The 27,088-nt window shown below is 40.7% G+C and overlaps 3 protein-coding genes across 4 annotated transcripts in view; all 3 read left to right on the plus strand.

The window, feature by feature from the left end:
• The window catches only part of si:dkeyp-68b7.12 (rho GTPase-activating protein 30), a 10,756-nt gene extending 7,287 nt beyond the window's left edge, over positions 1–3,469 (plus strand). For both annotated transcript variants that reach the window (XM_061045356.1, XM_061045355.1), the window contains exons 13-14: positions 1–524; positions 1,621–3,469. The exon at positions 1–524 is cut by the window's left edge and continues 72 nt beyond it. In XM_061045356.1, the coding sequence (XP_060901339.1) occupies positions 1–524; positions 1,621–2,998 (1,902 nt within the window). In that variant the 3' untranslated portion in view covers positions 2,999–3,469. The remainder of the gene's footprint in view (positions 525–1,620) is intronic.
• An 800-nt stretch (positions 3,470–4,269) lies between these two features.
• LOC132979509 (zinc finger protein 354A-like) lies at positions 4,270–8,647 on the plus strand. Its single transcript, XM_061045374.1, has 2 exons — positions 4,270–4,807; positions 6,687–8,647. The coding sequence occupies exons 1-2, from the start codon at positions 4,543–4,545 to the stop codon at positions 7,874–7,876; spliced, it is 1,455 nt and encodes a 484-aa protein (XP_060901357.1). The 5' UTR covers positions 4,270–4,542; the 3' UTR covers positions 7,877–8,647.
• A 688-nt stretch (positions 8,648–9,335) lies between these two features.
• On the plus strand, positions 9,336–25,637 carry LOC132978542 (uncharacterized). Its single transcript, XM_061043746.1, has 8 exons — positions 9,336–9,745; positions 11,855–12,436; positions 14,136–14,894; positions 16,076–16,852; positions 22,236–22,481; positions 22,719–22,783; positions 23,743–23,836; positions 23,914–25,637. Exons 1-8 carry the CDS (start codon positions 9,508–9,510, stop codon positions 24,954–24,956), a joined length of 3,804 nt encoding a protein of 1,267 aa, XP_060899729.1. The 5' UTR covers positions 9,336–9,507; the 3' UTR covers positions 24,957–25,637.
• The last annotated feature ends 1,451 nt before the right edge of the window (positions 25,638–27,088 follow it).

Genomic DNA, 27,088 nt, shown 5'->3' on the forward strand with positions numbered 1-27,088 from the left:
TCCAATCATCTCGCAGAGGAGCACACACACCAGCAGCCAAGCCCTGAAACACACACCCGGAGTCCTACCGAGTCAAACACACACAGGCCACTCAGCATGGATTCACACAGCAGACATGCGAAATCCCTCAGCTTGCCGTACAGGGCCTCTGCTGTGATAGGAGCGGAGGAGTCCAGCTCTGAAGAGGAGGCTGATGATGACAGCAGTGACGAGGACGAAGGCATGTTTGTTAAAAGCCTCCCATGTGAATACTTTTTAAACAATCTGCCCGAGTTTGAAGCATACAGTACAGACAGATGTGCTCTGGATGGAGTCGCCGTGCATCAGTTGCAAATTTCTGAAGAAAGAGATAGTCCGTCACCGAACCTTGAAAGTCCTCCGCATTACGAATCATCTGAAGAAGAGCAGGAGAATGAAGACGTGAAAGACAAAGAAGAGAATGCTGGACTGGAAGTAAGGGACTCAACAGAGAAGGAAGAGGAACTTCACCAGAGAAGAGACGTGCTGGAAAACAAAAGGCAAAGGTGAGGCTCATTTCACATTTCATGTAGGCCAACATGTTTACCAAGTCTGTCAGCAAATCAGCTCATAACATTACTCTGGATATCATACAAGTGATTTTCACACTTAACTGAGAAAGTATTTAGTAGCTGATTTTTTTATTTCAACAATGTCCTTGTAATAATGAGCCCACACGTAGCTTCAGAGCATTTTACCGTTTAGCACATTAGCACTTTAGCTGTCAGTCTCACTGCTGTCTACAAACTTGTTTCCAGAAGCAGCTAGCAGCTGTTTTCTACTTTCTTATCACGTAGTTGAACTATTAAGAGCTTTGGAGCAGGACATTTTAAAAATGAAGTAAAAATTGGAGCTTATCAAATTGCCAGGTGAATGCTAATGCTACACCTTTATCTTCTGGATGTGTAAACAAACAGGCAACTGTTAGCTAACAAGGTCGTCATAATCACCTCAAATTTAAGTAACAGATTCTTGTGCTGCCCTCAAGTGGTCAAAAGCATCAAATACACAGTTTTAAAGCAAGATACACATAGCTGCTAACGTTAGCACTGGCGTCATATGGTGGCAGGCTACTATAGTATATCTTTCCTAATGTTAGCAAATCTCCTATAGGCTAAATAGAGCTGCATACCTGAACTGTCTGAATAAGTCAGTTGTTTTATCCCCTTGTTAGTCGCCTGTTAGCCTGTTACGTAGGCACGTTAGTCCTGCAGTGAAGCTGGTCTGAAAATGTAGAAATTTCCCACAGGTGGTATCAGAAAGGTTAGTGCAGCTGAAAGAAATAACTCCAATGTTCCTTTTGTAGAAAGCACAAGAAAGACTAAATTTGAGACAGCATCATACATTGCATGACTTAAATAAAGTCAAGCCAGTCAGGAATATGCAAAAAAAAAGATAAGATTTCTTGGAAATATGTTTTTCTCATCATAAATGAATTAAAAGACATCCCCCAAAATCTAAAAATGGTTACCTCAAGATTCAAAAAGCACAAAAACGTTTTTTCAAATATGCTCAAAAGGAACTGTTGATGTACAAACAGACTAAATACTCTTAAACCAAGCGTATGCACCCCACATCATTTTTTTCGTCATTTATTTGCAGTGAAGCGACGGAGGCAGATCCCAGTGTTGTTGAAGAAACACAAAGTGAAGAAGAACAATCTCTCACTTTGGATTCAGCATCACCTCTCGCCTGCCCGGAGTGTCCAACGCCCAGCAGCGAGGAATCCAGCAATGTGGCAGACGTCAAAGTCGAGGAGAAGAGGGAATCAGTTGATGACCCTCAAACTGAATATCCAGCGTGTTGTGCTATTTTCAAACAGGAAGAAAGTTCTGACTTTCCTTTCAAAGACTTTTCTGTTTGTGTAATAGAAGAGCCCAGATTCCATGTTAGAGGAGATGATGATGAAGATGATGATGAAGACAGGGTTTCCAAAGATGACTTAAGTCAAGAAACGGTTGAAGGAATAAAAGAAAGTGATGACAACACGAAGGAAGAAACAATCATGGGCGGCTATGAGGAAGACAGCAAAGAGGAGGAGAGTGCAATTTTGTATGAACTGGATGATGTTGAGGAAGATGGGGGGATTACTGAGTGTGTTGTAGAAAGTGTTGTAGGGGAAGAAGAGGAGGGAGAGCAGAGGGAAGATACTTCAGGGGAGAAAAATGACGAGGAAAGAGGGACAACTGAGACAGAAGTTAGAATAGAGAAAGGGGCAGCTGAGGAGAAGCTCCCAGACCCAGAAGAGCAGCAAGTTTGTGAGCAAAAAGAGACAGACGTACCAAATGCAACTGAACTAGATGAAGCAATTCAAAAGAAGTGTGCTAAAAGCAAAGAAGCAACGCAAAACGACCGAGAAGAAGTGGTTTCTAAAGAAAGAGAAAAGGAGAACCATGACAAGAAGAGAGGTGATGTGCAACAAATAAGAATAAAAAGTATAGATAATGAACTGATAGAGGTCAAGTCTGGCATTGGCAAGGCAATGAAACACGAGGGGAGTGACGGTGTTAAAGGTGGGGTTGGTAGGAAGCTGGTTGTCTCCAAGCAACCGAAGTTTTACCAAGTGAAAGCGGTGCCGGTCGTGCCTCCGAAGCCGCAGCACTGCAAAATCACCGCCCTGACGCTGAAACACCAGCAGCAGCAGAGAGAGAGGAGAGACGCAGACAGAGGGAGAGAAAACGCGCTGAAAGTCCAAACAGAAGGGGATCACGTCTGCGCAGGAGGGCAGAAGAAAGACGGGGACGATGAAAGTGAGGGGGAGGGGAAGAAGGAGCAGCAGCCCGAACAGAGAGGAGGAGAGAGAGAGAGGGAGAGGAGGAGGGATCTGGATGAAAGTTTAACGAGGGACTCGAACAGAAACAGTCCCCTCAGCATGAATTTTGAAGAGGCCGTTGCCATCATCACCATGAAGCGGGAAAAGGAGAAAGAGGATGATAAGGAGAAGGAGAGGCAGAAGGATTGGGGGAATGAAGTAGAGTGAGGACAGCTTTTTTTTTTTTTGTTCAAAGTTTGGAATGAAACTGATTTAAATGTGCAAACTATTTTTCAGCATGAAGCGTAAAGGGCAGAGCTTGCCTTTTACTGATGGAGTGTTTTCTTTCAGGGTAAAGATCATCAACAGTATTGTGAACACGATGCTCGTAGATATGTTTAAGTTTTATTTTAGTCATGTGAAGAAACTTGGATTTCAGTCAGGAATCGTTGAGGTTTTTCACGGGAGGATATTTCCATTTGTAAGACAGGAAACTGTAGAGAGCTGACACGCACCATATGTTGAGCTTTATCCAGGGATGATGATACGTTTTCACCGTCTTTGATCCCCTATAAGTCCCAAGGACGCCCAGCAACTAAATACACAGCCCCAAATGTATGTTCTGCTGTAAAGTAAAATTAAACAAAAAACAGATGGGACCAAAAGGTGAATGCTGCTGAAACATATTGAGGATGGATTTTTTTTTTTATCAATACACCCAGTACTTTTATAACTTTCTATCCCTTGGTCAGAAAAGCAAAACAATCAAGAGTGAAAGGTTAGCGTTCAATCCTCACTCTGTTTGCACTTGTCTTCTTATACAATACTAGAAAGTATCTGTATATAAGTTTATCTTAGATAAATGGTCGACTAGTGAGATAGATATAAAATATTTTTTAAAGAGCAGGGAAGATGAATGAAATGTATACTTTTGGAGCCATATTTGGTCAGTGTAACAACACAAACCGTTGTTATATTTGTGTGAATAAAAATATGTTTTTATGACCGGGTCTGGATTATTTATGATGATGTCGATGATGGTCATATTATTTTTTTTAGAAATAATTTTAATATTTTTAACTCAACGTTTTTCATATTTCTGGATTAATTAATAACACAAAATTAAAAAAAGCAAATACATTCTTTTACTTTTTTAGTTGAATAATTTAGGAAGTTGTGAATGGCTCATTTCAAACCAGTGCGTCATAAATATTTACATCTTGAATCTTTTTAAATGAATACGTTTAAATTATAAAATGAGCATGAGGAGACTAAGTTGTAAAATAATACTGTTTGAGGTCTAACAATATGAAACTATTTCATACTAAGTAATTAAAAAAATTAACGTGGCAAAAGCTGTGCATTATTGGAAAAATAATAATTATAAAATAATTACTATTTGATACAATATGTCACATTTTTAACATCTTAAAAAAAAGAAAGTTTTTTTAATGAGACACAGTGACGTCACAAAAGACAGAAAAAAAACACGAACAAGAAAGACAAAGATAAACAAAACACAAAGAAAGAGACATAATATACAGATTATAAACAACTATATGCACACAGAGAGATTTTTATTTCACCTTTATTACAAGAGTTACGTCGGTTGACCTTACGTCACATCCGCCGTTTTATTTCCCCGGAAGTAAATCTAAACAAGGCTCGCTGGGAAGATGTTTCACCTGTTTTTACAGCTGGAGCACCAACTGTTTGCTATAAATAAAGCATAAACATTTCGTTTCTATCGATTCTAAATCTCAAAAGCCAGGATGTCTTTCCCGTCCTCTGTCGGTACGCAGGTGGCCGCCATCATGGATGTTTTGGCCAAAGCCGCAGTCGCTGAAATAACGAAGCTGGTGGAGGACGGCGCTGTGGTCCTGCGGCTGGAGATGTGTCAGAGGGACAGTGAGATCCGGGAGCTCAAGAGAAGTTTGAAACAGATGGAGGTTGAACTCTGCAAAGCTCAGGAGGCAGCACAGACCCGAGCCTGTGTGGACAAGCAGGAGCAGACAGAAGACCAGGTGCCAGGTAAAGGTGAGGCTCCGACTGCCGGGTCTGCAGGGAAACGTCAAACCAAACTACGTCCAGAAACTGTTCATTTTACATTTTACTTCACTAGAAACAATCCGCACTACTTTGCAGGCGATAACTTTTAATGCTGAACGACTTTTTATGATCCCCTGTTAAATTCGGCTATCATACAGTGCACTAAAAAATAAGATATTATTATCATATTACTAAATAAAAAAATTAAAAACACTATATTGTATATTGTGAATTGGATAAAATGAACCATGACGTTAGTTTTCGTGTTGATTTTAAAATTATTTTATTAGTTTATAAAGCATTACATGGCCTTGCACCAGACTACCTATCACAGGGGTTCCCAAACTTTTCAGGTCTTGACCCCCAAAATAAGGGTGACAGAAACTGGGGACCCCCCACTGTTCTTTAAGGTGGTTAGTTAGGTATGTAACGTAGAGACAGCCACGCACACACTAATAAACCTATCTAAAAACTAGTAACACAAAATAATACAACAGCCTAAAAAAATAATAATGATACCGTCTTATATGACATTGGACTACTTTTTGTATATTTACAAAAATGGTAAAAATATATATTTATGCACTTTTAAATGATTTTTAATTTTTTTATGGAAGGCATCTCGCGACCCCCCTCTTGGTGGCTGGCGACCCACCTTGGGGTCCCGACCCCCACTTTGGGAACCACAGATATGATTTTGATCCTCAGATCCTCCAGTTCCTCTCTCTTAGTTGTTCCACAGAGCAGGACAAAAACCTTTCAGCTGTTACGCTCCGAGACTGTGGAACGACCTTCCTGAGGGTCTGAGAGGAGCCCAGAATATCGAGATTTTTAAACGCAGTCTTAAAACTAATTTATTCAGTCTGGCTTTTATTTAGTGTTTTCTATCAATTCAAATCTTAACATTACTGCATTGTCTTTTTATCCTACTACAATTTTAAATATTTTCCTCTGATGTATTTATTTGAATATCTTGTTGCTTTTATGTGTCGTATTTTCTTTTCTTTTTATACATATTTTTTTAATTCTTATTGGTGTGCATTAGTCTCTCAATGATTTTATAAACTACTTTTTGTCAACAACTTTTCTGCACTCTTGTTAAGCACTTTGAACTGCAATTTAATTTGTCTGAAAGGCGCTATATAAATAAAGTTTGATTGACTGATTGATTGGTATTGAAGTGTTATTATGTCAGATGACTAACTTTAATCTTTAGGGATACATCTGTTTGATTTTTTAAGATGATTTAAAAAAATCAAAAACAAATTCCTTGCTTTATGTGACTAACAATCCGTAACATGTAGAAATGCAATTTATTGTCACTGAAACCAAAGACAGTCAGTGCCAAAGAAGAAACATATACGCCTCAAATTAACCAAACCAAAAAGCCAATAAATTAAAAGATCGGTTTTTTTACACCAATTAATTTACAATCAGTAGTTTCTTGTTTGGGTTCATAAAATTACAGATAATGGTGAAAAGTGGCCATCAGGGTGTCCTAAAGTCCAAGATTACAACCCTAAAATGACTGGTTATGTCAGAGCAACTGTCCAGTACACGGTTTAGTATCTCGAGTATGTTAACACAATTATCATGATTAATTGTAGTTAATTGTAAGTTGTTGATCAACCAATTGCTGTACTAAAAAATGGTTTGAGGTCTCTTAGTTGCTTGTCCCTTGTAAGCGCTTGACTTAAATGTTGAAAGGTTAACCTCACATTTTCAGTCCTTTGTATTTGCTTTCATTATCAAGCTGGTTTTATTCAGGAATTGAAAGTGCACACTAAACAGTGAAGACTAAAACTGGTCCTTGCTTTGTTGACTCACTCTTGCATTTTGTGGTTAAATCTCTTTCTGTCATACTCAGGTGGTGAAATGGAGGATCAGGTAACATTTGCAGTGTATCTGGTACCGGAGACTACTGATTCGGCCCGCAAGCCTGCGACACACGGAGCCGAGGAGATCCACGAGATGAGGCCAGTGGTGAAACAAGAGCCGCCGGATGAACCTGCCCCCCGGGAAACAACAGACAACACTGCGGCGGTGAATATTTGCTTTGAGCGAGATGAACTGATCTGGCCTCCTCCTGCTTGTAGCTTGTTTGAGAACGGCTCTGTTGCAACGCCGGAGCAACAGATGTTCGCTGCTCACGTTGAGCAATATCCTGCACATAAAAATACGACTGATGCAGAGGAAATCACAGATGAATCCCGAAGTGTGCGGATAAAAGAAGAAATGGAAATAGAGGGTACAATGGAAAACACTACAGGAGTGGATATTTGCTTAGAGCAAGAAGACCCGATCTGGCCTCCTCCTGCTTGTAGCATGTTTGAGAAAAGCCTTGTTGCATCACTGGAGCAAACACAGGTTTTTACCACACCTCACATTGAGCGGTATGCTGCACAGAGAAATACAAACAATGCAGAGGGAATCACAGAGACATCCCTCAGTGTGCAGATGGAGAGACTACCAGTGTGCAGGGGACGAACCACCGCAGAGCATTTAAATAATGAACATCTCAGGCATGTTTTACACCCTGCCGTCAGACAGGAGCAGTGCTTACAGCCGGCCTCGCAACAAGTCAGGTTGTTATTGACATCTCCTCATGCACAGAGACAAACAACCAATAGGATAGGACCCAACGTAGAGGATCACATCCGCGGTAGAAACAGCCCAAGGGCCAAAGCAGCGACGAATGTTTCGAGAACACACCAGAAACCGTTCACCTGCTCGGTCTGCGGCAGGGGCTTCCCCCGCATGTCTCAGCTTGAAGAGCACAGGGCCCTGCACCGGCCCTCGAAAGCTTTCAGGTGCCTCGAATGCGGGAAATCGTTCACCCAGAAGAGGCGCCTCAGAACGCACCAAAGCGTGCACACGGGAGAGAGGCCGTACAGTTGTAAGATCTGCGGCAAGAAGTTTTCGAGGCAGGACAACTGCCTGAGACACGAGCGCTTCCACAGCGGGCTGAGGCCGCACAACTGTGAGCAGTGTGGTAAAAGCTTCACTGTGCTGAGTAACCTCAAAACACATCAAGAGACTCACCTGTTGGGGAGATAGAGCTCAGACAGTGGAGGCTTTAAACGACACATTTGAAGAGAATTCTCTCAAACCTTTTATTTGTCCTGCCAGTATACTTTTACATTTTAACTGATGCAACAGTCCAGTACGCTGGGAGCAAAATGTAACGTGCAGGTATCAGATCAGTACTTGGTAAAACGTTAGTGATTTAATTTAATTTTAGCGTGAGTCGTTTTTTCTGGTGTTATCACAATCTTTTTGTAGTGTCAAATGAAGTTTCCGGTGTCCTCTCCCTGGTTGATAGTTTGTAATGTTGATTTGTCTTCATGACGTTCTTTAAGACTTTAAGAAATCTCAAGTCACTTTTTCCCCCTTCATTACACTCGAGTGGTTTCTGAGTGATTTATCATATCGCATCTGACCACAACAATTATGATTCAAGTTCGTCGAAGTGAAGAGGTTGTGGGTTTAATGCAATAATTCATTGTGAGTTTTATATTTGCAACCCATTTCAAGTTGTACGTATAGACACACTTTGTAAACCCTTATTATTATATAAATGTATTTATAGTTTAAATAAGTTTAAATATGAGTAAATAAAGACAAACATACACTACATTAATTGCTTTAACTACCTGTTTTACATTTTGAAACGTGCTTAAAGGTATATTTGTTAGTTTGCTTATATTACTATTCTATTTATTTTGCTTTTCTTCAATGGTCTTTGATTTGATTGAGCAGTTCATAAACGTGCGAACTGAATACTCTTTTTGTTTGTAACCTGAGAGTTGATAAAATGGTTATATTAACTTTGTGGTTGTCAGAGTGCATCCAATGTTTTTACTGCGTGTATTTTTAATACAGCTCTTTAAAGTCAAACTAGGAATGTTGTGACCACCTTTACAGCTGATCTTCAATGTTGGCTTGAAAATTGAAATCGGCAGTTTTTTTGGTGACCTTTGAGAAAAAAGCAATTGAGGGGTTCCTCTTAACAAGGTTGAAAAACATTTTCAGCTTTAAAAATATATTTAAAATTCTTCTTTAAATGTTCAAATGTGTATGCTTTAAAATTAATGAAATGTGTTTGTTTTATTTGTAATTGAATTGAATGATATACTTATATCAGACTTTGAACCATAGACTGTAAATAATAATAATACATTATTTTTTACAGTCTATGCTTTGAACAAATTAAATGCGTTTGTACGGAGCCCCTATAGTCCCAAAAAGTAAAAAAAAACAAAAAACGATATACATTTTTGTTTAAAAGTTAAATGATAACATGTGGGAAGTATTATATTGTGTTTTTATTTTTGGATTATTTCTTCAATGCGACTTAAATGGTTTTTATTTATTTATTTATTATTTAGTCTACCTCGGAAGTCCCTCGGCAATATGCGTCGCGTCTCTGTACTAATGTTTACGGTAACTATGACGTCATTTCCGTTAACAGAAAACCTCTGTTTATTCTTTGTACCAATTATCTGCTGCTAGCGCAAAGCGGTTCACATTAAACCAAACAGCAGCGATTCGGTGTCCGTTTAGCAGCTTCGTCATGGCCCTTTTTCGGTTAGCTCGGGCGGCTTAAATCGCAGCTTGGCGCCGGATATGAGGACACTTTTACTCGGTTAAAAGTTCACGCTGCACACAGTTACTGCTGGTTCATAACGATGTTGAACGGCGTTTCTCTGCGGGCTCAGATCACCTCCATAATCGATGTGCTGTCCAAAGCGGCCGTGGCAGAAATCGCCAAAGTTGTGGAGGATGGGATGGTGGTGCTGCGGCTGGAAATGTGTCAGCGTGAAAACGAGATCAAGAAGCTGAAGAGTAACATCGAGCTTCTGCACAACGAGCTGAGAGAAGCCCAGGAGAGAGTGACCCTGCGACCCGACCACCGGGGGAGAGATGGTACACACACTTTCTGTTCTGCATGGTGGAGGAGGAGGAGGAGGAGGAGGAGGAGGAGGAGGAGGAGGAGGAGGAGGAGGAGGAGGACAGGGTCTCACTGTGACAGGAAAGTTTTCTAACCTCCTGTCTGATCTTGTTGATGATCACACACCCTCTTTAACATCTCAGTATATCTGTGAGGCTTTTCATGCCACCAAACCTGAAAACTACACAATGACCTGCAAACGTTATATTTCCATCTTACTGTATATATGTGTGTTAGTAATTTGAGTGTTTATTGCATGGCCTTGCGGAACAGTCTTTACATTTCACTGCACATCTGTATGAGCATGTGACAAATACAAATCTTGAATCTTGAATCATCAGATGTTAGGATACTACCAATGATGCAAAGGAGGTTTGCTGACTACAGACATCCAGCATGTTTGACAGCTCCATAGATGTCGTCTCTCTGCAGAGATTTGTCATAAAATAACACACCAGAGTAAATATGTTTAATATGAAAATACTACCTGATTGATCAGTCTCTCTACTATTATTTATAGTAATAGAAGTAGAGACTGGGGCTCCTTCCTCTCTACAACTGCGAGGAGCTTTTATCACTAAAAACAAAAGAATAAAAACAAATTTTACGCTTCTCTCTTTGCACCAATCAGAAGAGAGAAAAATGGCAGAAACTAGTATATTATATTAACATAGTGGAAGATTAAGCAGCTAATGAACTATCTATTTTCCTTGGGAGTCCAAAAACAAAATCAAAAGAGAGTGAAGTTACTGTGTAATTTTCCATTATTGTATTTTTATATTTAAGTGATGTAAATATGTTTGATTTGATTTTTAACTTCTATTTTTATTTGTAATAATTATATTCCCGTCCCCTGTTTTCTTGAGCTGCTGCAATGCACGAATTTCCCCCACGGGGGATCAATAAAGTTTATCTTTATCTTTAAGATGTGGAAAATATGAATAAGAGCTTTTTGTTAAATAAATTGATGTATCAGCTTCAGGGCATGGAATATCAGTTTTGTGATCACGACAAATACATAAAAAATGAGTTACCGCAGGTTTAAATTTACTGTGAAATTGTTGTGAAATCGTGGTTTCAGGCGCTGGTGTCCCTGCACAACGTAGCTGTTGTGTCTCAAACAGTTGTCTCCATTTTTATGTATCCGTCAAGAGAAAACCTCCTTTGCTTTAGTCTTTGAACTCTGTGTTTCTCTCACAGAGAAGTGAAGAGCTCTCACAGCACAACACCAGCACAACGATCTGGAGAAAACGTTACGTAAAAGTTTGTTTTCACACCAAACAGCTGCTGGGAAGTGCAAGAAATGTGACACGGCCATACTATGCTAATTTTCACTTTGAGTTGTTAACTCTGGGGAAACATCTGCAGTTGCCTTGTATGAATTATAATTAATAAACAGACACATTTATCCCATCCTGGTGTCTGTGAAACCTTCAGTTCAGCCACTGTCTGACGAGAAGATTTCAGGTACTGTCTCTTTAAGGCCCCCCCTTCCACTGCTCACCTGCTGTCTTCTGACTTTGTTTTCATAGTCAAACGGGAGAAAATGTCAGCAGTGTGGGAGTCTGACATCAAAGAAAATCATGAAACAAACATCGGTATTAGCGCTGGGCGACATGGACCAAAACTCATATCTCAATATTTTTTCACTGAATGGCGATACTCGATATGTCTTTTATTAACAGTCAGCTGCACAAGTTCAACATGTGCATGAAAACAAACTGCCTGTTTGTGAAATTAATTCATTTTCTGCACAACAAAATCAACACAGTTGTGTGTTTTGTTATCCATTTAGTTTTTGAGTTTGGCTCAGAGAGAGAGAGAGAGATCTTTAAAACTCGATATATCGCCCAGCCCTAATCGGTATCAGAATATGCGATCGGCTAAATCGTTATTTGAAACTCAAGTATTGGTATCCGGCCCTGGTTTTCATAATAGGTGCATCCCTAGTAAGAACATGATTATGTCTAAAAATATGGAACTGCTTAATTCTCAAACTTTATATATTAAAGGAGTATACACTAATCGACTAAATCCTTTTTTTAATCTCTCTGCTCTGTTTCTTTGTCATCGCCTCTCTCCAGATACTCAGAGCGACGTTGGTGATCAGAGGAACATTGTGGAAAATGTGCCCGTTGAAACAAAACAAAGCAGCCTGTCCTTATCTGAGGTGCAGGTGAAACGTGAACCTGTGGAAGAAGGGAGCGAAGAGGCCGGCGGACAGTCTGACCAACGGGCCTTGTATGAAGGGGAGCGTGCCCGATGGAGACCGGAAACACAAACTCAAGCCGGACGCAACAACTCTGATTATTTAAACGCGGGACAGAACGCGGCGTCGTATCTCCCCGAGTGCTCTCTGGACTCCCGACTGGCCGGACCCTGCAGCGGCTCGGGCGGGTTTCAGCAGAGCCTGTGGAGCCGGGGGCTGCTCGGGAACAATCAGTACCGCAGCTCGTACAGCGCAGTGCGGAGGAGGACGACCAAGAGGTTGATGTTTAAGAAGGGCTTCCTCTGCCCGTACTGCGGGAAATACTTTGAGCGCTCGGGGCACCTGGAGAGGCACAAGATGATCCACACTGGGGAGAAACCGTACCGCTGCGAGATCTGCGGCAGGCGCTTCAATCAGAAGTGCAGCCTAAAGGAGCACATGAAGATTCACAGGAGATGTAAGTATGAGACTTGTTGAATTATCACAGCAGAGAAAGTCTACAAGTTCTGACCTTCCTTTTGCTAATAAAGCTGCGTTTCCACTTTCATAATTGTTTGCAGGGACTTTGAACCTAAAGATGTATTAGGTGCGTTCCCACTGCAGGTACCAGGGACTTTGTTTGACCCACTATGAGGTCCCTGATAGACAAGTGGTAGTTCTTTTTCAGACTGCTTTTTTTTTTTTTTTTCAAAAAAGTGCCAAAGCTCAGCCGTCATCACGTCTTTGTGCATTCATATTGATTCTGTGTCAGCGTAAAATTAGTGACCCAGTCTGTGAATTCACATTAGGTTTTGGCACAGCAGGAGTTAAATACAGCCAGAAACGCGCACACACACACACACACACACAGAACAGCGCATCCTGGTGGCTCCTTTGAAACCGTCTCACCTCTTTAACGTCCCTAACTTTTTGTTCTTTGTACATTTTCTATCATCTTCTGCTCACAAGTCTTAATGTGATTCACAACAGGAAGTCTGCCTCTGACACTCCCCCTGCATCACAGAGTTAGCAGAGGTAATCTATGTGGCTCAGGCGAGTTGACAGTTAACGAGGGGGGGGGGGGGGGGGTTACTTACAAGTTCTCAGCTGACAGCTGTGTTCGCCTCACTGCCTTAGAAGAAGAGCAGCGTTATCCACTCTGCCTTTAACAGTAAGAGTCAAACAAACGACCTGTTAAAGATACATCCAGGACCTCTGGATGATTTATTCATCATAGCTCTGCTAATCAAATCACCAAACAGACGGAGGATTTGAAATATAATAAGATAGTAAGAGGTTAATTGTTTAAAGAACAAGGATATTTTAATCTGTCCTAAATATCTAGGAGACAAAGTGTTAAGTGAAGCATATTTTATCAGCTTCATTTAAGTGTTATAATTAAAGAGCTCATATTAACTGCATGATTAGATACAAGTACTCTGTATTCATTGAACAAAAAAAAAGAGTTTTAAGCTTGCCTCATGTTTTTATCAAAAAAAGCTTGTTAGGGGGCGCTGGTTTATCTCGGTGGTTGAAGCGTGCGCCTCATGTCTGGGGGCTTTAGTCCTCGTCTCAGTGGCCGTGGGTTCGAGTCAGACCCCGGCCCGTTGCTGCACGTCATCCCGCACTCTCTCTTCTTTCCTCTCTCTCTCTCTCTCTACAGCTGTTCTCTCATTAAAGGCAAAAATGGCCCAAGAAATAGACTTGTTGGCTGTGTGGATATGCCTTTTTCAAATAAGTCACTTTGGGAATTTAGTCTACCAAATTGGACATTTTACTCGGGGGGGGATTGCAGGGTAAAGTTCCCTTCACTCTTTGCCTTCACACATGCAGCTCACCTGGAAATTTGGGGACATCTTCTGAAGTTTAGTGCATGTGTGAAAATTCCAAAATTCATTTTTGGGCTTTTTGTGTTTTTATCGTAGAGACAGGACAGTGGATAGAGTTGGGGCATCCCACTTGAAAGACTGTAGCCTCTGTACATGGGGCACACACACTAACCACTAGGCTACTGGCGCCCCCAAAATTCCTTTAACAATTGAATGGATAAACCATGTTTGATTGTTATATCAAACTTTGCATGATCTACATTTACCGTTCAAATGCTAAAAGAAGGTTGTGGGTTCTTCTGAGTGGGTGGTTAAACCGCCTGTGATGACTTCGTTCTATTCCAACAGGTGTCCAGCCACACCCAGTTGAGATCCAAATGATTGAACAGAAGCAGATTCCCGAGGTGAATCCATGTCCTGAGACTCATCCGCCCGAGACAGAGAGCCAGAAGAAAGCTGAGGAAGCCCCGCCGCCTAAGAACGAGGACACAACACCTGTGAGAGTGAAATCTGAGCCTGCAGAGGAGACGATAACTCAACCAGTGTTTGAGGAAGGGAACCAGGAGATGGTGGAAGGAGTAGACGACCTCAGTGAGACGACATTTCAAAGAGACGGACAGCAGTGGATGTCCACGCCTCAAGGACAGAACGGCTCAGAGCTCAGTAGGACAGAGTATCTCAGCGGCCCAGCGCAGAGCTCCTCGTCCTTCCCCGGGATATCTCAGATACTCTCCACGCCTGTTGAAGCGTCTTGTAGCACATTCTCCTTTTCGGGGAAACCGTACGGGGAACAGAAAAACAGCCTGACTCCTCAAACGGCGTACGCATCCTCAGACACGCTCATGCTGTCAGGTGACGCCGGACTGCACGGCATGGCGGGATCCACGCTGACTAACCACATGCAGAGAGGAGGCGTGTCTTTTCAGATGATCAAACCGAAGAAGTGCTTCCTCTGCTCGTACTGCGGGAAGATCTTTGAGCGAGCCGGTCACCTGGAAAGGCATTTACGGATTCACACCGGGGAGAAGCCGTACGGCTGTCATGTCTGCGGGAGGTGCTTCAACCAGAAGAGCAGCCTGAAGGGCCACATGAAGACGCACAGAAATGGTAAGAGACGAGCAGAGCCATTCCCAGATAACACACCGCCTGCAGCGTCAGCTATCAGTCAGTTTAATAATAAAGTCGTGCTCGGGAATTGTGATGGCCACAGATTCTCTCAACAACCTCTGCAGACCTCCACTGTGAGGCGCCTCCTCAGACCCCTCTCAATTCATTTAGAATTTAAATTCTTAATCCATACTGACAGGATATAAGGAGGTGTGTTTTCAGACAAATGTGATGTTTACAATACAAGTCCCCTTATCCTGATTCCATTAACATGTCTAGTATTGTTATCATCAAATATAAAATGCAGATGTTGATATTGATATTTGAGAAACTGTCACCATGGGATATTTGGGCATTTTAGTTAAAAAAAAAAAAAAAGATGAGCATATTTGATTTACAAACAAAACAATGAAAGTAAAAGGTGAAGCTTTCAATGAGTTTTGATGAACTAATAGGAGAGTTTATGAACGTTTAATAATATTTGAAGAAAAAAATGTGATTATGTTGCATTAAATATGATCATTATTATAAGCTACAATGACCCATTAGATCGTTAGTTCTAGCCTCACGACACACCACCAACTCCTTAATTCCATTCAATTAATGAAGATAAACAAACACAATACAAACTCATTTAAAATAATGAAAAAAAAAAAACATGGAAAAAAAGAGAGATCAAGACCCAAATGTCTGAAATTTTTCAACCAATGAGATTTGTTTAATAAAAACGTGGCGCAGTGTGGACCTCGGACGGTACACAACGTGACAGGAAAAAAAAGAGATGGAACAAAACAAACACGTTTTTAAATAGAGTGCTTCAAAGACTGTTTGAAGCGACCCACTGAAAACAGCCCTGCAACCCACTTTTGGGTCCCCACCCACCAGTTGAGAACCGCTGCATTAGATAATAAAAGAGAAGATTTTTTTCTGGAAAAGCGAACTTAATAATTTCACAAAAAAAACCTGATTATTTTATTACGGGTTATTAAAGGTCACATGGTAGACGACACTACTAAGATAAGCACATCTACATATTTTTTAGCGTGAGTTATCATGAAAGATTTAAACAGCTTCAACCCTCATTGTGAAATATATTAAACCCCATCATTGATGATGACACATATCTTTGAATTTCTGAATCTAAATGTTCATCTATTAACTGTATCCTGCTCTTTTAACAGGGGAGACCACCGACATGCTGGAGCCACACCCCCTCATGTTTACAATGCCTGATAATCATCTACTGAAGGACCCGGCAGCTTCTGAAGAACACGTACCCGGCTCCACGTTCACAGAGGCAGCTGGTGAGCAGGCAGTGATGGTAAAGCTGGAGCGGAGCAGGGAGGATTTTCAGGCTTTAAGTCAGGCCGCGCACGATAACGGCACAGGAGCACATGACCAAATTCAGCTGTGGACGTCTGAGAGGACAGAGAGGAGGAGTGATGCCGATGAACAAAACGTGTGTTTACTTCTACCTGATGTCAAGTATCACATCAGTCCTGTTACCGGAGCAACCGGTGAGCAGGGATACACGTCACCAGATCAAGACCTGCCTTTCCTAGACCACAAAGAAAAGGAAGACATGATGCACAGTGATCAGTACTCGATTATGGGGAGAAGTTCTGATCACACTCTAGCACCTGAGTTACAAGACCAGCACATCATACAAGCTGTGACCGTGAACGAGTACGCCGCTGTGAGTGACGGGACTCAAGAGGGAGGGGTGTTTGAATTTTCGATGATCGCCTCGGGCAACGACGAGGACAACTGCGGAGGAGACGCGACCAGACAAAACTGCTTCATATGCTCGGCTTGTGGGCAAAGCTTTGATAGTTTCAATTTCTATCAAAGACATCAGTGTCAAACCATCAGCGAGCAATCCTTCAGCTGTCACATATGCGGGAAATATTTCAACCAGATGAGCGTCCTGAAATTGCACCTTAAGCTGCACGTTCAATAAGATCATGTGTCATTTATACAGAAAGAAGAAAAAACACTGTAAAATATTCTCCACTTCAGCATTCAGTTCTGAACTGATCGTCCGATTTAATTCTGTCTCAGTGGACAAATCAAAGTGAGGTCTATAAAACTACTTGAAATCTTCAAAAAAAAACCTTCAAAATCTACAGCAAACATGTTACACTTCCGCTCCTTTGACCTTCTTTATAAAAGACGTCTTCTTAAGATGACTGAACGTTGTTGAGTATTCTGAGCTACAGCCAAAGCTGTTGCCCTGAACAATAATAATTATAACTTTATTTATAAAGCACCTTTACACAGGGGTTTACATACAAGCAAATCTTACATCAGAACAAAGCAAAAAAAAAAAAAAAGATCAACATCATCAGAGGGCGGGGCGACATGAACTGAGACCAGGAGGACCAAAGATGTAAAGACCTGAGGCCTCTGCTGTGAAGCAGGATTTATGGTTGGCGAGTTGAGTTCAGGGTTAACTCCAGATTTTTAATACTATATGGGTGGTTTCACTTCTCACCGAGGTAGATCACCATGGTAACGAAAACACTTAACCTTAGTTTTTCTTCAGCCTTTTCTTATAGGAAAGTTTGCTCGTGGAATTTTATGATCTGCTGATGACAGATCCTGTGATTGGTCATATGCTGACACCGCCTCGTTCAAGCAAACATGCTCACGGAAACCCTTGGTTGGTAACCAGCTTTAATCATGTGACTGCTTGGCAACATTTCTTTTATTTAAGGTTAGTGAAGCCGGGTGAATGTAAAAATACTCTGGGTATTATGTTGAACTCTCTTCACAGTGTAGGCCTCAGGAGGACCACTTGTTACACTCGACTGATTATTATCTTTTATTTAAATTATCATATTCTGTTTAAAACAGCCAAATTAACATTATGTAACTGCTGACCATAGTAGTTACTATGGATGTAACGGTACACTCACGATACTGGGTTTACGAAAGCATTTTATAACGATTTATAAAATGTTTTTATGAAGAAGTGAAATTGAAGTCGAATACAGTGGATATTTTTTCATTATGGAAAGTGACACATGAAAATTTGAGTCATGATGTCACTCATCCGAAATCCTTACGACACCCTAGCATGTGTACACTCTGTGGTTCTTACACTTGTTTGGGTGAACAGGCTTCCCAGATTATGTTAAAAACATACCCCCCCTCCTACCCTCCACCCTACACCCCCAGCTTTAAATCAAAGCCGTGGTTCAGCCATAACAAAATCTTCTATTTTCCACCATGGTTGTAAGCATCTTCTCTTCAGCTGCTAACGTCAAGGCTAAAAACAGGTAGCACCCTCTGCTGGTCAAAATAGAGTATTGCAATATATGTTTTTGTCTCATTGGTTTAAATTGTCCATATTTAGAGTGGCTTTTAACTGTATTGTGAGGTATCGTTACATCCCTACTAGTTAATGATTTATCAGACTTTTTTGCGATGTAATAATAAATGTAAACCGATAGTGTAGGTCTGTTCTAAATATATGACACTACCATTGAGTTTTAAGGTAACTAAACTTTTTCAGACCTATTAGCCTCGCTGGTTTGTGTTCCTTTTATTTAATTCATTTCAAAACGTGTCCTTCAAGTTCTGAGGAAAATGTATTATTTATAATACTGAGTCTGCCATTTCAACACCTAAATCTTTGATAAGATGTTCTGCTGTTACTAGAGATATTGTAAGACTTAATTGTTCTCCTTTGGAGGAAGGTCCTGTGAGGGTAAAATATTTCTCAGTCATAATTTAAGGCCTTTGTTTAAAAAGAGTTGCAGTGATATTTTACATTGATGAAACAGACAGAGAGAAGTGTCTTCATTTTAAGTTGAACCGAAAACAATCCTCATACAGTAAAGTACTGTAAACCTCAACTTAATATGCCTCTAAAGGTGCATGTGTTTTTATAACAGTAGCTAAATAGTCTGTTGGTTTTTATATTGTCCTAAGGCAAATGTAAAGCAAATACTGTGATTCTTTTAAATCAAGGTTTTCAGTGATCTACTAGATGTCCAAATAACCAAATATGACAATGAAACATGATAATGTTATAATCTCAGATAGGGGAGTTCAAAGTCATGAAATTAAAAAATTAAATGTCCCGGGTTTTAATCCAGGTTACACTCCTGTGTAAATGTTTATCAATCTGCCATTACCTGCCAAATATATTTCAATAAAGCATTATCTGAGTATTTTTACATTAAAATAACTGTATTTTCTCTTCCTTTAAAACGTTTCAAACGTCTGATGACTCATCCTGCACTAAGAGTCATTTATTTATTTTTCGACCAATTAAAAAGCTTTGTTGAAGCTAACAATCCAATCAAATTAATCCCAACGTTATGTCCCGCCTTCTATCTTGTAATTGGTTTCCAATTGGAAATGCGTCACACCATGGTAGTAAGAAACTCTCAAATTTCGGTTTCATGGAGCTTCAAGCTGATTTGTGCATTAAAAAAAAGTGCATTATGTCAATTTTACTCTTTGTGGAAGCTTTTACTTTAGACTGATTTTTGGGGGTTGTTTTAATGGTGTGTGATTTTTGTCTATCAGATAGAACCTTTGACACGGCCAGCCTTAAGCACTGCACAAGGATGTTGTAGAAAAGCCATTAAATTGGTTAAGGAAAAGGCTTTGAAGAGTTCTGAATATTTGCTGCTATTTGAAGTTGTTTTGTAGGAGGTGGCTGGACTTTTAAGAGGCCATTAAAATAGTTTGACGAAACTAACACTCCAGCTTAGCACAGAAGGAGCACCTGACGCAGCTGACAGTGTGACCCTCTAAGTACAGAGTGATTACTGCCCACATTTTTCACATGGGAACGGAATCTTGAACCTGTGGATTCAGAGGTTCAATGCTTTATTGCTATGTATAATAATGTTTCCCATTTTATTTAATGTGTTCCAGTTTGCTGTAATTCAGTAGTTTGCGACACAAGCTCACTGATTAACAATTGTTAATCTTATATCCAATCGTAGCATGATTCACGGGTATCAAATTACACATTTTACAAGTTAAATTATGTTAAAAAAGATAAACATAAAGAAAAAGATGTAATTATCTTTGTTTAGCTTTTTTATTTTTAAATAAATTCAAGAAAATGTTGTGTAAAAAGTCTGGTATTGGTTATTTTCATATTTATCAGAGTAAGTATATGTTGTCTTCCTCCTATCTGTTTATTTTACTATTTTTACTTATTTTTTACCTTTTTTCAGGGCCTCCAGATTCATATTAAAGATGTCACATTTGATCTTCACAAAACAGAAGGGGACCCAAGGGGGAGCCTTGAAGGACCCCCATTTCAATCATTATAATATCAACACAAGTTTGAGGTTTTTGGACTCAAGTTAACTGATTTTTAACCTTGTTGTTCATTGATGACCATTTTAATCATTCTTCTGTTTTGTATTTTTGTTTTACATAAACAGGGTTAAAAGGGTTACACTAGCGGACTGGCAATGTTTTACTTTTTAGAGTTGACCAGTACAGCCATCAGCAGGGACATCGTAGTGGGGGGAAAAGTGGGACTGACTACCCAGGGCCCAGTGGGGAGGGGGGCCATTCATGGGCCTGAAATAAAAAAATTACTTATTTAGCTTTTTTCTCTGTTATAACCGCGTTAAGATAACTAAAATTGTCTGAATACATAAAAAAAACATTCAGAATTCCTTTCTGGGAAAAAATGTGGAGTCTGTCTCAAAGGCCCCTCTCCTCCCTGCTTCAAATGTCTGAAAGGTGTGTATATTAAATTATTTTTAAACTATGAGGAAATAATACAGTGATAATTTATCTTCTATTTTCAGGGTGTAAAACAAAGCATAGGTGTTCAAAGCTTTTATGGGTCATTTGTGGAGGTGCGGTCATAGAAATTTTCCGGGTTAGTTTGGGCCGGGCCCAATGTGATATCTTTTCATGGGGCCCAGAGTTCCTGGAGGTGCCCCTGGCCATCAGTGTTGATATTTTGGATATTTTGTTAAAGAAAGTGATACAAATGTAAAGCTGGGAACATACACTTTTAAATACAAGTGTCTTCAATCAACCATATTTTTTTGTGTTTCTCGCAATCATGGCCTTTAAGATTAATGAGCGTATTTTACACAGAAGATCACATCACTTCAAAGACTGTGCCCATGTCCGCCTGACAGGAAAAGGTAAGTCAAATTTAATTTTACCTGGAAATATGGAAGAGGATTAGGGCCCGGCCAACAGAAATAAATAATAAGAGGAGGAAGATTTTCTTTTCACTATGCAATTCGCCAAAAATGTTTTAGAAATGTGAAGAACAGAGTTGAAATACCGAGAAAAAAGTCAAAATGATTCTTGACATTTCGACTATTTGTTGCTACATTTCGACTTTATTCTGGACATTTTCGACTTAATTCACGAAGTTTGTCGCGTACAAAAACGTCTCCTCCTTACTTTAACTCTCTCATCCAGGTCTACACTCCCTCCCGCCCGCTACGCTCTGCCAATGAAAGGCGTCTGATCCAACCTTCACAACAGGGTCCCAAGTCTCTGACTAGACTCTTCTCCTCTGTCGCCCCCCGGTGGTGGAATGAACTTCTAAACTCCATTGGATCTGCAGAGTCCCTCTGCACCTTTAAGAAAAAGCTAAAGACCCAGCTCTTTATGAACACCTACTAACTTAATGATGATGGTCTCCATATCATTGATGATGATGATGGTAATGACGATGGTTTTTGTTTGATAACGATGACTTATAAGATGGTTTCTATTCTGATTAGAGCTCTCAAGAACTGCCCTCAATGTTGTGCTTTGCCTCTGGTCACTTCCTGTCAGCACCTGTGTGTCCAATCGGACTCAAAGCTGATCGTTTGCTCTTACTGACATTGTTCCTTTTTTCTAGATCCTTGCTTGTGTTGTTCTTACTCTCTGATGTACGTCGCTTTGGATAAAAGCGTCTGCTAAGTGAATTGTAGAATTGTAGAATATTATATTTTACCTTTCTTCCTGCCATTTAGACCTTTCTCCCTCAATATTTTTACTTAATGCTGGAAATTGCTTTTAAACTTTTTTCATGACATTTTGACTTTTTCCTCCTAAGGCCTAATAATATGTTTTTCTCAAATTTGACTCTAATCCTCTTCCGTATGAAATACCAACAAATGAAGGTAAAAAAGAAAAGAAAAGGTAAAGGCCATAATGCCAGACTCATCTTGTCTCTTCCTCCTTGATGTTTTTCCGCTGCGCCTCTATTCGTGTATTTACGGTAAACCCCTCCGCCACACGGAAGAAAAGGTTCCAGCTAGCTACACACAGGGATGTCAAATGTTGCTGTACGTCGCTTATTTTTGCATTTTTTATCAAATTTAAAACGCGGAAGGACCGTCTAATCATACATCTGCCTCACATATCACGTTGCATGCATCAATATGGCGACCTGCATTCCCTTTCAAACCCAGCTGTCCTCAATAATGGAGGTTTTGGTTAAAGCAGCAGTGTCAGAGATATCCAAACTAGTCGATGACAAATGTGCGTTTTTGCACCTTGAAATATCCCGAAAGCAAAGCGAGAATGACATGCTGAAGAGGAAACTATTAATGATGGAGAACAAAACTGCTCAGTTGCAGCGAGGGTTTGGTAAGATGCTCAGTCTTTGCTCATAATTAACGACTGCTGTTAATTGGTGTTTGTTTACATTTTAACGCAGAAGTAACATGCATGTGATCAGATGCACAGAAAGTAAAAGGCTGTACTGTAAATTCTGTTGAAGAAAATGTTGTATGTTGTTATTGGGTATTGGAATCATTTCCTGTTTTCATGTCGTATTTTATTGTACAAAAAAAAAAAAAAGTATTTTCCCTTTTTCTGCACCAGAGAACTACATGGACCGAGGAACTGATGTGGGGGGAAGCTGTCCGCACCCTGCAGGAGACATGAAGGTCTGTGTTAGTTCTATCACTCACTAAATGTTTTAATGTAAACATTACTGCACAGGAACATATTTTGTAGCCATCCATGAGTCAAGGCCTGATTACAAACCACCAGGAACATTCAGTTGTTGCCCCATGCAAAGGACCACCAGGGCCAGCGCTGCCAGGTCTGTGTGATAACAACACCGGCCCAACCAGATGGCCAACCAAATCCAGCCACTAAACTAGCCCAACAGCTAATCAAGCCAGCCCAATGCAAGAACCAGTAAAACCTCTGCCACAACACCCTGTATATATTTCCTTTAAAGTACAATAGAATTGCTGTCATCGTCAAATGTATTGCAATATTTACAAATGAACACCATAAATGGTCAGTTTATGAAAGACGTTTCCCTTAAACTGCTGTTTAATCTACTGCCTAAACTGTTTAAGTTATTAAACGGGCTATATAACATACAGTAGCACTTACAATTTGCTCTGTGGCTGTATAGAAGTAGAACGATTCATTAAAGCAAAAATAAAAAAAAACCTGGATCTGGAAGTGGTGTGAGAATTGGTTTTGACCCTTGCGTGGATAAGGTTAACTAAGGGATGTTGTCAAGATTGAAGAAGCCTTAAATCATCCTCTCATCTGCATTGGCACTGATACTTTGCTTGGTTGAACACAAGAGCTTCCACAAAACAGATAGATACAGCAATGTCTAAGTTTCGTTTGTATTATATTTTTGCAATATAGGAATTTGCTTGAAATTTTTGTTAATTAAAAACAAGAAATTCTCCAATATTTGGTGCCTAGAACTTCTTTTGGTATCGTATCAAAGTCTGTCAACCCTATGAGCTGCTGTTTCTCTTACACAGCTTTACAGGATGAGGATATGTCAGTGTCTTTCTTTAGACTGCGTTTCCTCCAAGTTGCCAAAAAAATTGACCAGCGCAAATTCAGATTTTCCAAAACTTCCTCTCTCTAGTTTCCTGAGATTACAGATGCCACGGTTTCATTCACAATTAAGGAAGAGAGTCCAGATGAGACGCTGTGGATCACTGACTCTGCTGGACCTATGGGTAAGTCAAACGGCACAGTAGTTTTTGCAAAGTCTTTGTTTGAAAATGTACCACATGTGTCGTCTTGTCACTTTCAGGTTCTGCTGTTTCGTTCCCTAATCCAGCCGCTGCTCCAGAGAGCCAGCAGCTAGAAAACGGCCGTCGGTTAAACCCTTCAGAGGTCTCCAGGCGAAAAACATCCGACTTTGGTGAGTTGTATAACGCTGGGCAGCTTGCAGGAGACATCGGCGACCTTCAGTTTAACGTCAAGACGGAGAAGGAGGAGAACCAATCGGGATACAGTCGCGACGGATGCCAGCACATCGTGGGGAAGCAGACTCAACTCGCAGCAGATTTCTCCATGGACGAACGAGAGAATCAGCTCTGGTCGTCCATCATCGAAGGCGAGGACATTGATGCGGGTTTTCCTGACTTTTCCAGCGTGGTGGAGGAGTATTCTCAAACGTTCCCGGACCATTCTGATGCTCACCTGGGTTCAAATAAGTCGGCCGGTGTTCAGCAGCTGTCCGCTCAGAGGCCGTGTAATGGGATGTTCAACAGCGAGTATCAGAAGGACGCTCCGCAGTCGTCCAGTTTTCAGTCCAGACCTCAGGGCGCTCAGCCGCAGAAGGATCAGATTTACCCGCAGAGAAACCCGTCGCATGCTGCCCATCTGAGACAGCCAGATCAACAATCGGAGAGGGAGGCCTCGGCTGGAGAAAGACAGGTCGTAACTCCGGCGCCAAACACTTTCACATCGGGCAACTTCCACACCTCCCACAGACCCCCCTCAGGCATGGCGCGGGGCTACGTCTGCTCGCAGTGCGGGAAGGCGTTCAGCCGCCTGCACCAGTTCAAGCTACACCAGCAGAGCCACAAGAGGAAGCGCGCGTTCTGGTGCACGGTGTGCGGCAAGAACTTCCAGTGCTCCTCCCACCTCAGCATTCACTACCGCACGCACACGGGCGAGAAGCCGTTCGGCTGCGGACAGTGCGGGAAGAGGTTCACGCAGCAGAGCAGCCTGAGGGTCCACCAGCGCACACACAGCGGGGAGCGGCCCTACAGCTGCTCGCTGTGCGGGAAATCCTTCATCATGATGCACCATTTGAAGCGGCACAGAATCATCCACACATACAGCTGAGGGGGAGACGCACAGAGAGGCGTACTGCTCAGGTGACCTTGAAAACCAAACGAAAGAGACATTCAGTCGCAGCTTTTTCTCTTTGGTATTTATACCTATGAGGTATTTCTCACAGACTTTGTAAATTATGGCATATTTGACTATGCAAAGTTCCTAGTGGATGGATTTGACGCTTTTTTTTAAAATTACTTGTCTTGTTGTTTTTATTTAAACTCAAAACTGAACTGAACCCAAAAAAAACAGAATTCACAAATATCAGTATTTTCAAGACACTTCCTAAGCTAGAAATCCCAAAAAAAACAAAGTCTACAAAGTGGAGTCATAAAAGGAAAAACATTCCCACGGATCCCCTCTTTGTCTTACCTGCATATATACTGACATTCACTCATTGATGCAGTTTGTTTTAGCTTCTCCCGTAGAACCCGGCCTTATTTATCCCAGCACTGAAGCTGCAGAAGCACAAGATGCTCTTTAACCCCTTATGGATTCTTCCCTTGTCATTCCTAGCCAGCGAAGCACCTCTCAGGACTACATTTGGTGTTAACATGAAGAAGAAGAAAAGAAAAAAATAAACAACCTGCCTGCCTTTTGTTCAAAGATGAATTTTTTCCATGAAATGTTTTCCCAAAAGTCCTTCACCCTTAGGTATGATTTATAATAAATGTTTGTTTAAATTTGCAACATGATATTTTTTTTATTGTTTGTTCATCTACTCTGACAGTTACACGATTTTAAAGGTCATATACTGTATCATGCAAAATACACTTCACCAAGGTTTTATGACACTAATATGTTTCCCCAGTCTGTCTACAAACTCCTCAATTATGAGAAAAGTCCATCCTCTCCGTCTTTTGCCTGCTCCACTTTTCAGAAAATGTGCTCAAACAGGCCGTTTGGAGATTTTCCCTTCATGACATCACAAAGGGCAGTAACCCCTCCCCCAGGTGGGTGACACTCTTTGTTCTACCCCTCTGAGTCTGCCTTCTCATCCTAAACAATAGGGCATGGTGCAAGAAAGTCCAAGCTACATCTCCATCCAGAGAGGGGGCGTGGCCAGACACAGCTCATTTACATATTTAAAGGTACAGACACAGAAACAGCCTGTTCTGAGCAGGGCTGAAACAGAGGGGTTTAAAGGCGTGATCAGAGTGGATTTAGTAAAAGACACTTCACAGACATGTTTTGATGAGTGCTGAGACTTATTTAAACTTGTTTAAAAGAAGGCTAATATGTGACCTTTAAAGCGTTAGAGGATGTCTCTTATAACAATCAATTTCTTAAAAAATATATCATTAATCACAGTATTCATTATAACAGTTTGGTAATTAGAGCTGCAAATCATTGTTTTCTAAATAACAACTTTATTTTCTTTTAAATTGGTATTCATTGTTTAAAAAAACGGCAAAAAAAAACTGCACACTGCTTTTTTCCAGGGCCAACATGACTTGTTAGGTTGCATGTGATGGACGTAAAGTTTACAGTTGAGTATAATTGACAGAAAGCAGGTGATGTTGGGAGCTGAATCATGTGAATTGTTTGACTTTGTGCTGATTTCATTTGATATCTATCAACACAATTGTTCATGACTAACAGCTTTTTTTAATCTACTAGAATAACAGCCTCAATCCAGTCTGAGGTTTTGTCTCTCTGGTGAACGAGCAGCAGAGGGCAGCGTTAGTTAAACTTTCTCTTGTTTGTTGTTGTCACTATCACTATAAGGTTGGTAAACTTCCCTTTGGCTCCTCCACCTCTCCACTCTATAACAGGTGCATATATGCAAGTAGAAAACAAAGACAAGAACAGTATATGTATCTTTTCACTCTGAAGATTGTGCAGTAAAGTAGAGAGATGGAAAATTCACATTCATAAAAAAGATGAAGTACCAGTAGTTAATTCAAGGGTAAAGCTCCCGGACGTAAACAAACTCCAACCTCTGTCTTTAATCTAGTCTCCTTTAATCACTGTTTCCCTGACGTTGCTATGCTCTAGAAAATATTGCTCCTCCTTAAATCATCTCTCTGCAGATCTCCTAAAATGTGTTGCATGAATAAGAACTCCAAATTCCAAATAAGTACCAGAAGCTACCTCATACTTTTGTTTAGGGTGTGGTTTCTTTCCAAAGCAAAGTCACA

The sequence above is a fragment of the Labrus mixtus genome, chromosome 8 (assembly GCF_963584025.1).
Source record: "Labrus mixtus chromosome 8, fLabMix1.1, whole genome shotgun sequence".
NCBI lineage: Eukaryota > Metazoa > Chordata > Actinopteri > Labriformes > Labridae > Labrus > Labrus mixtus.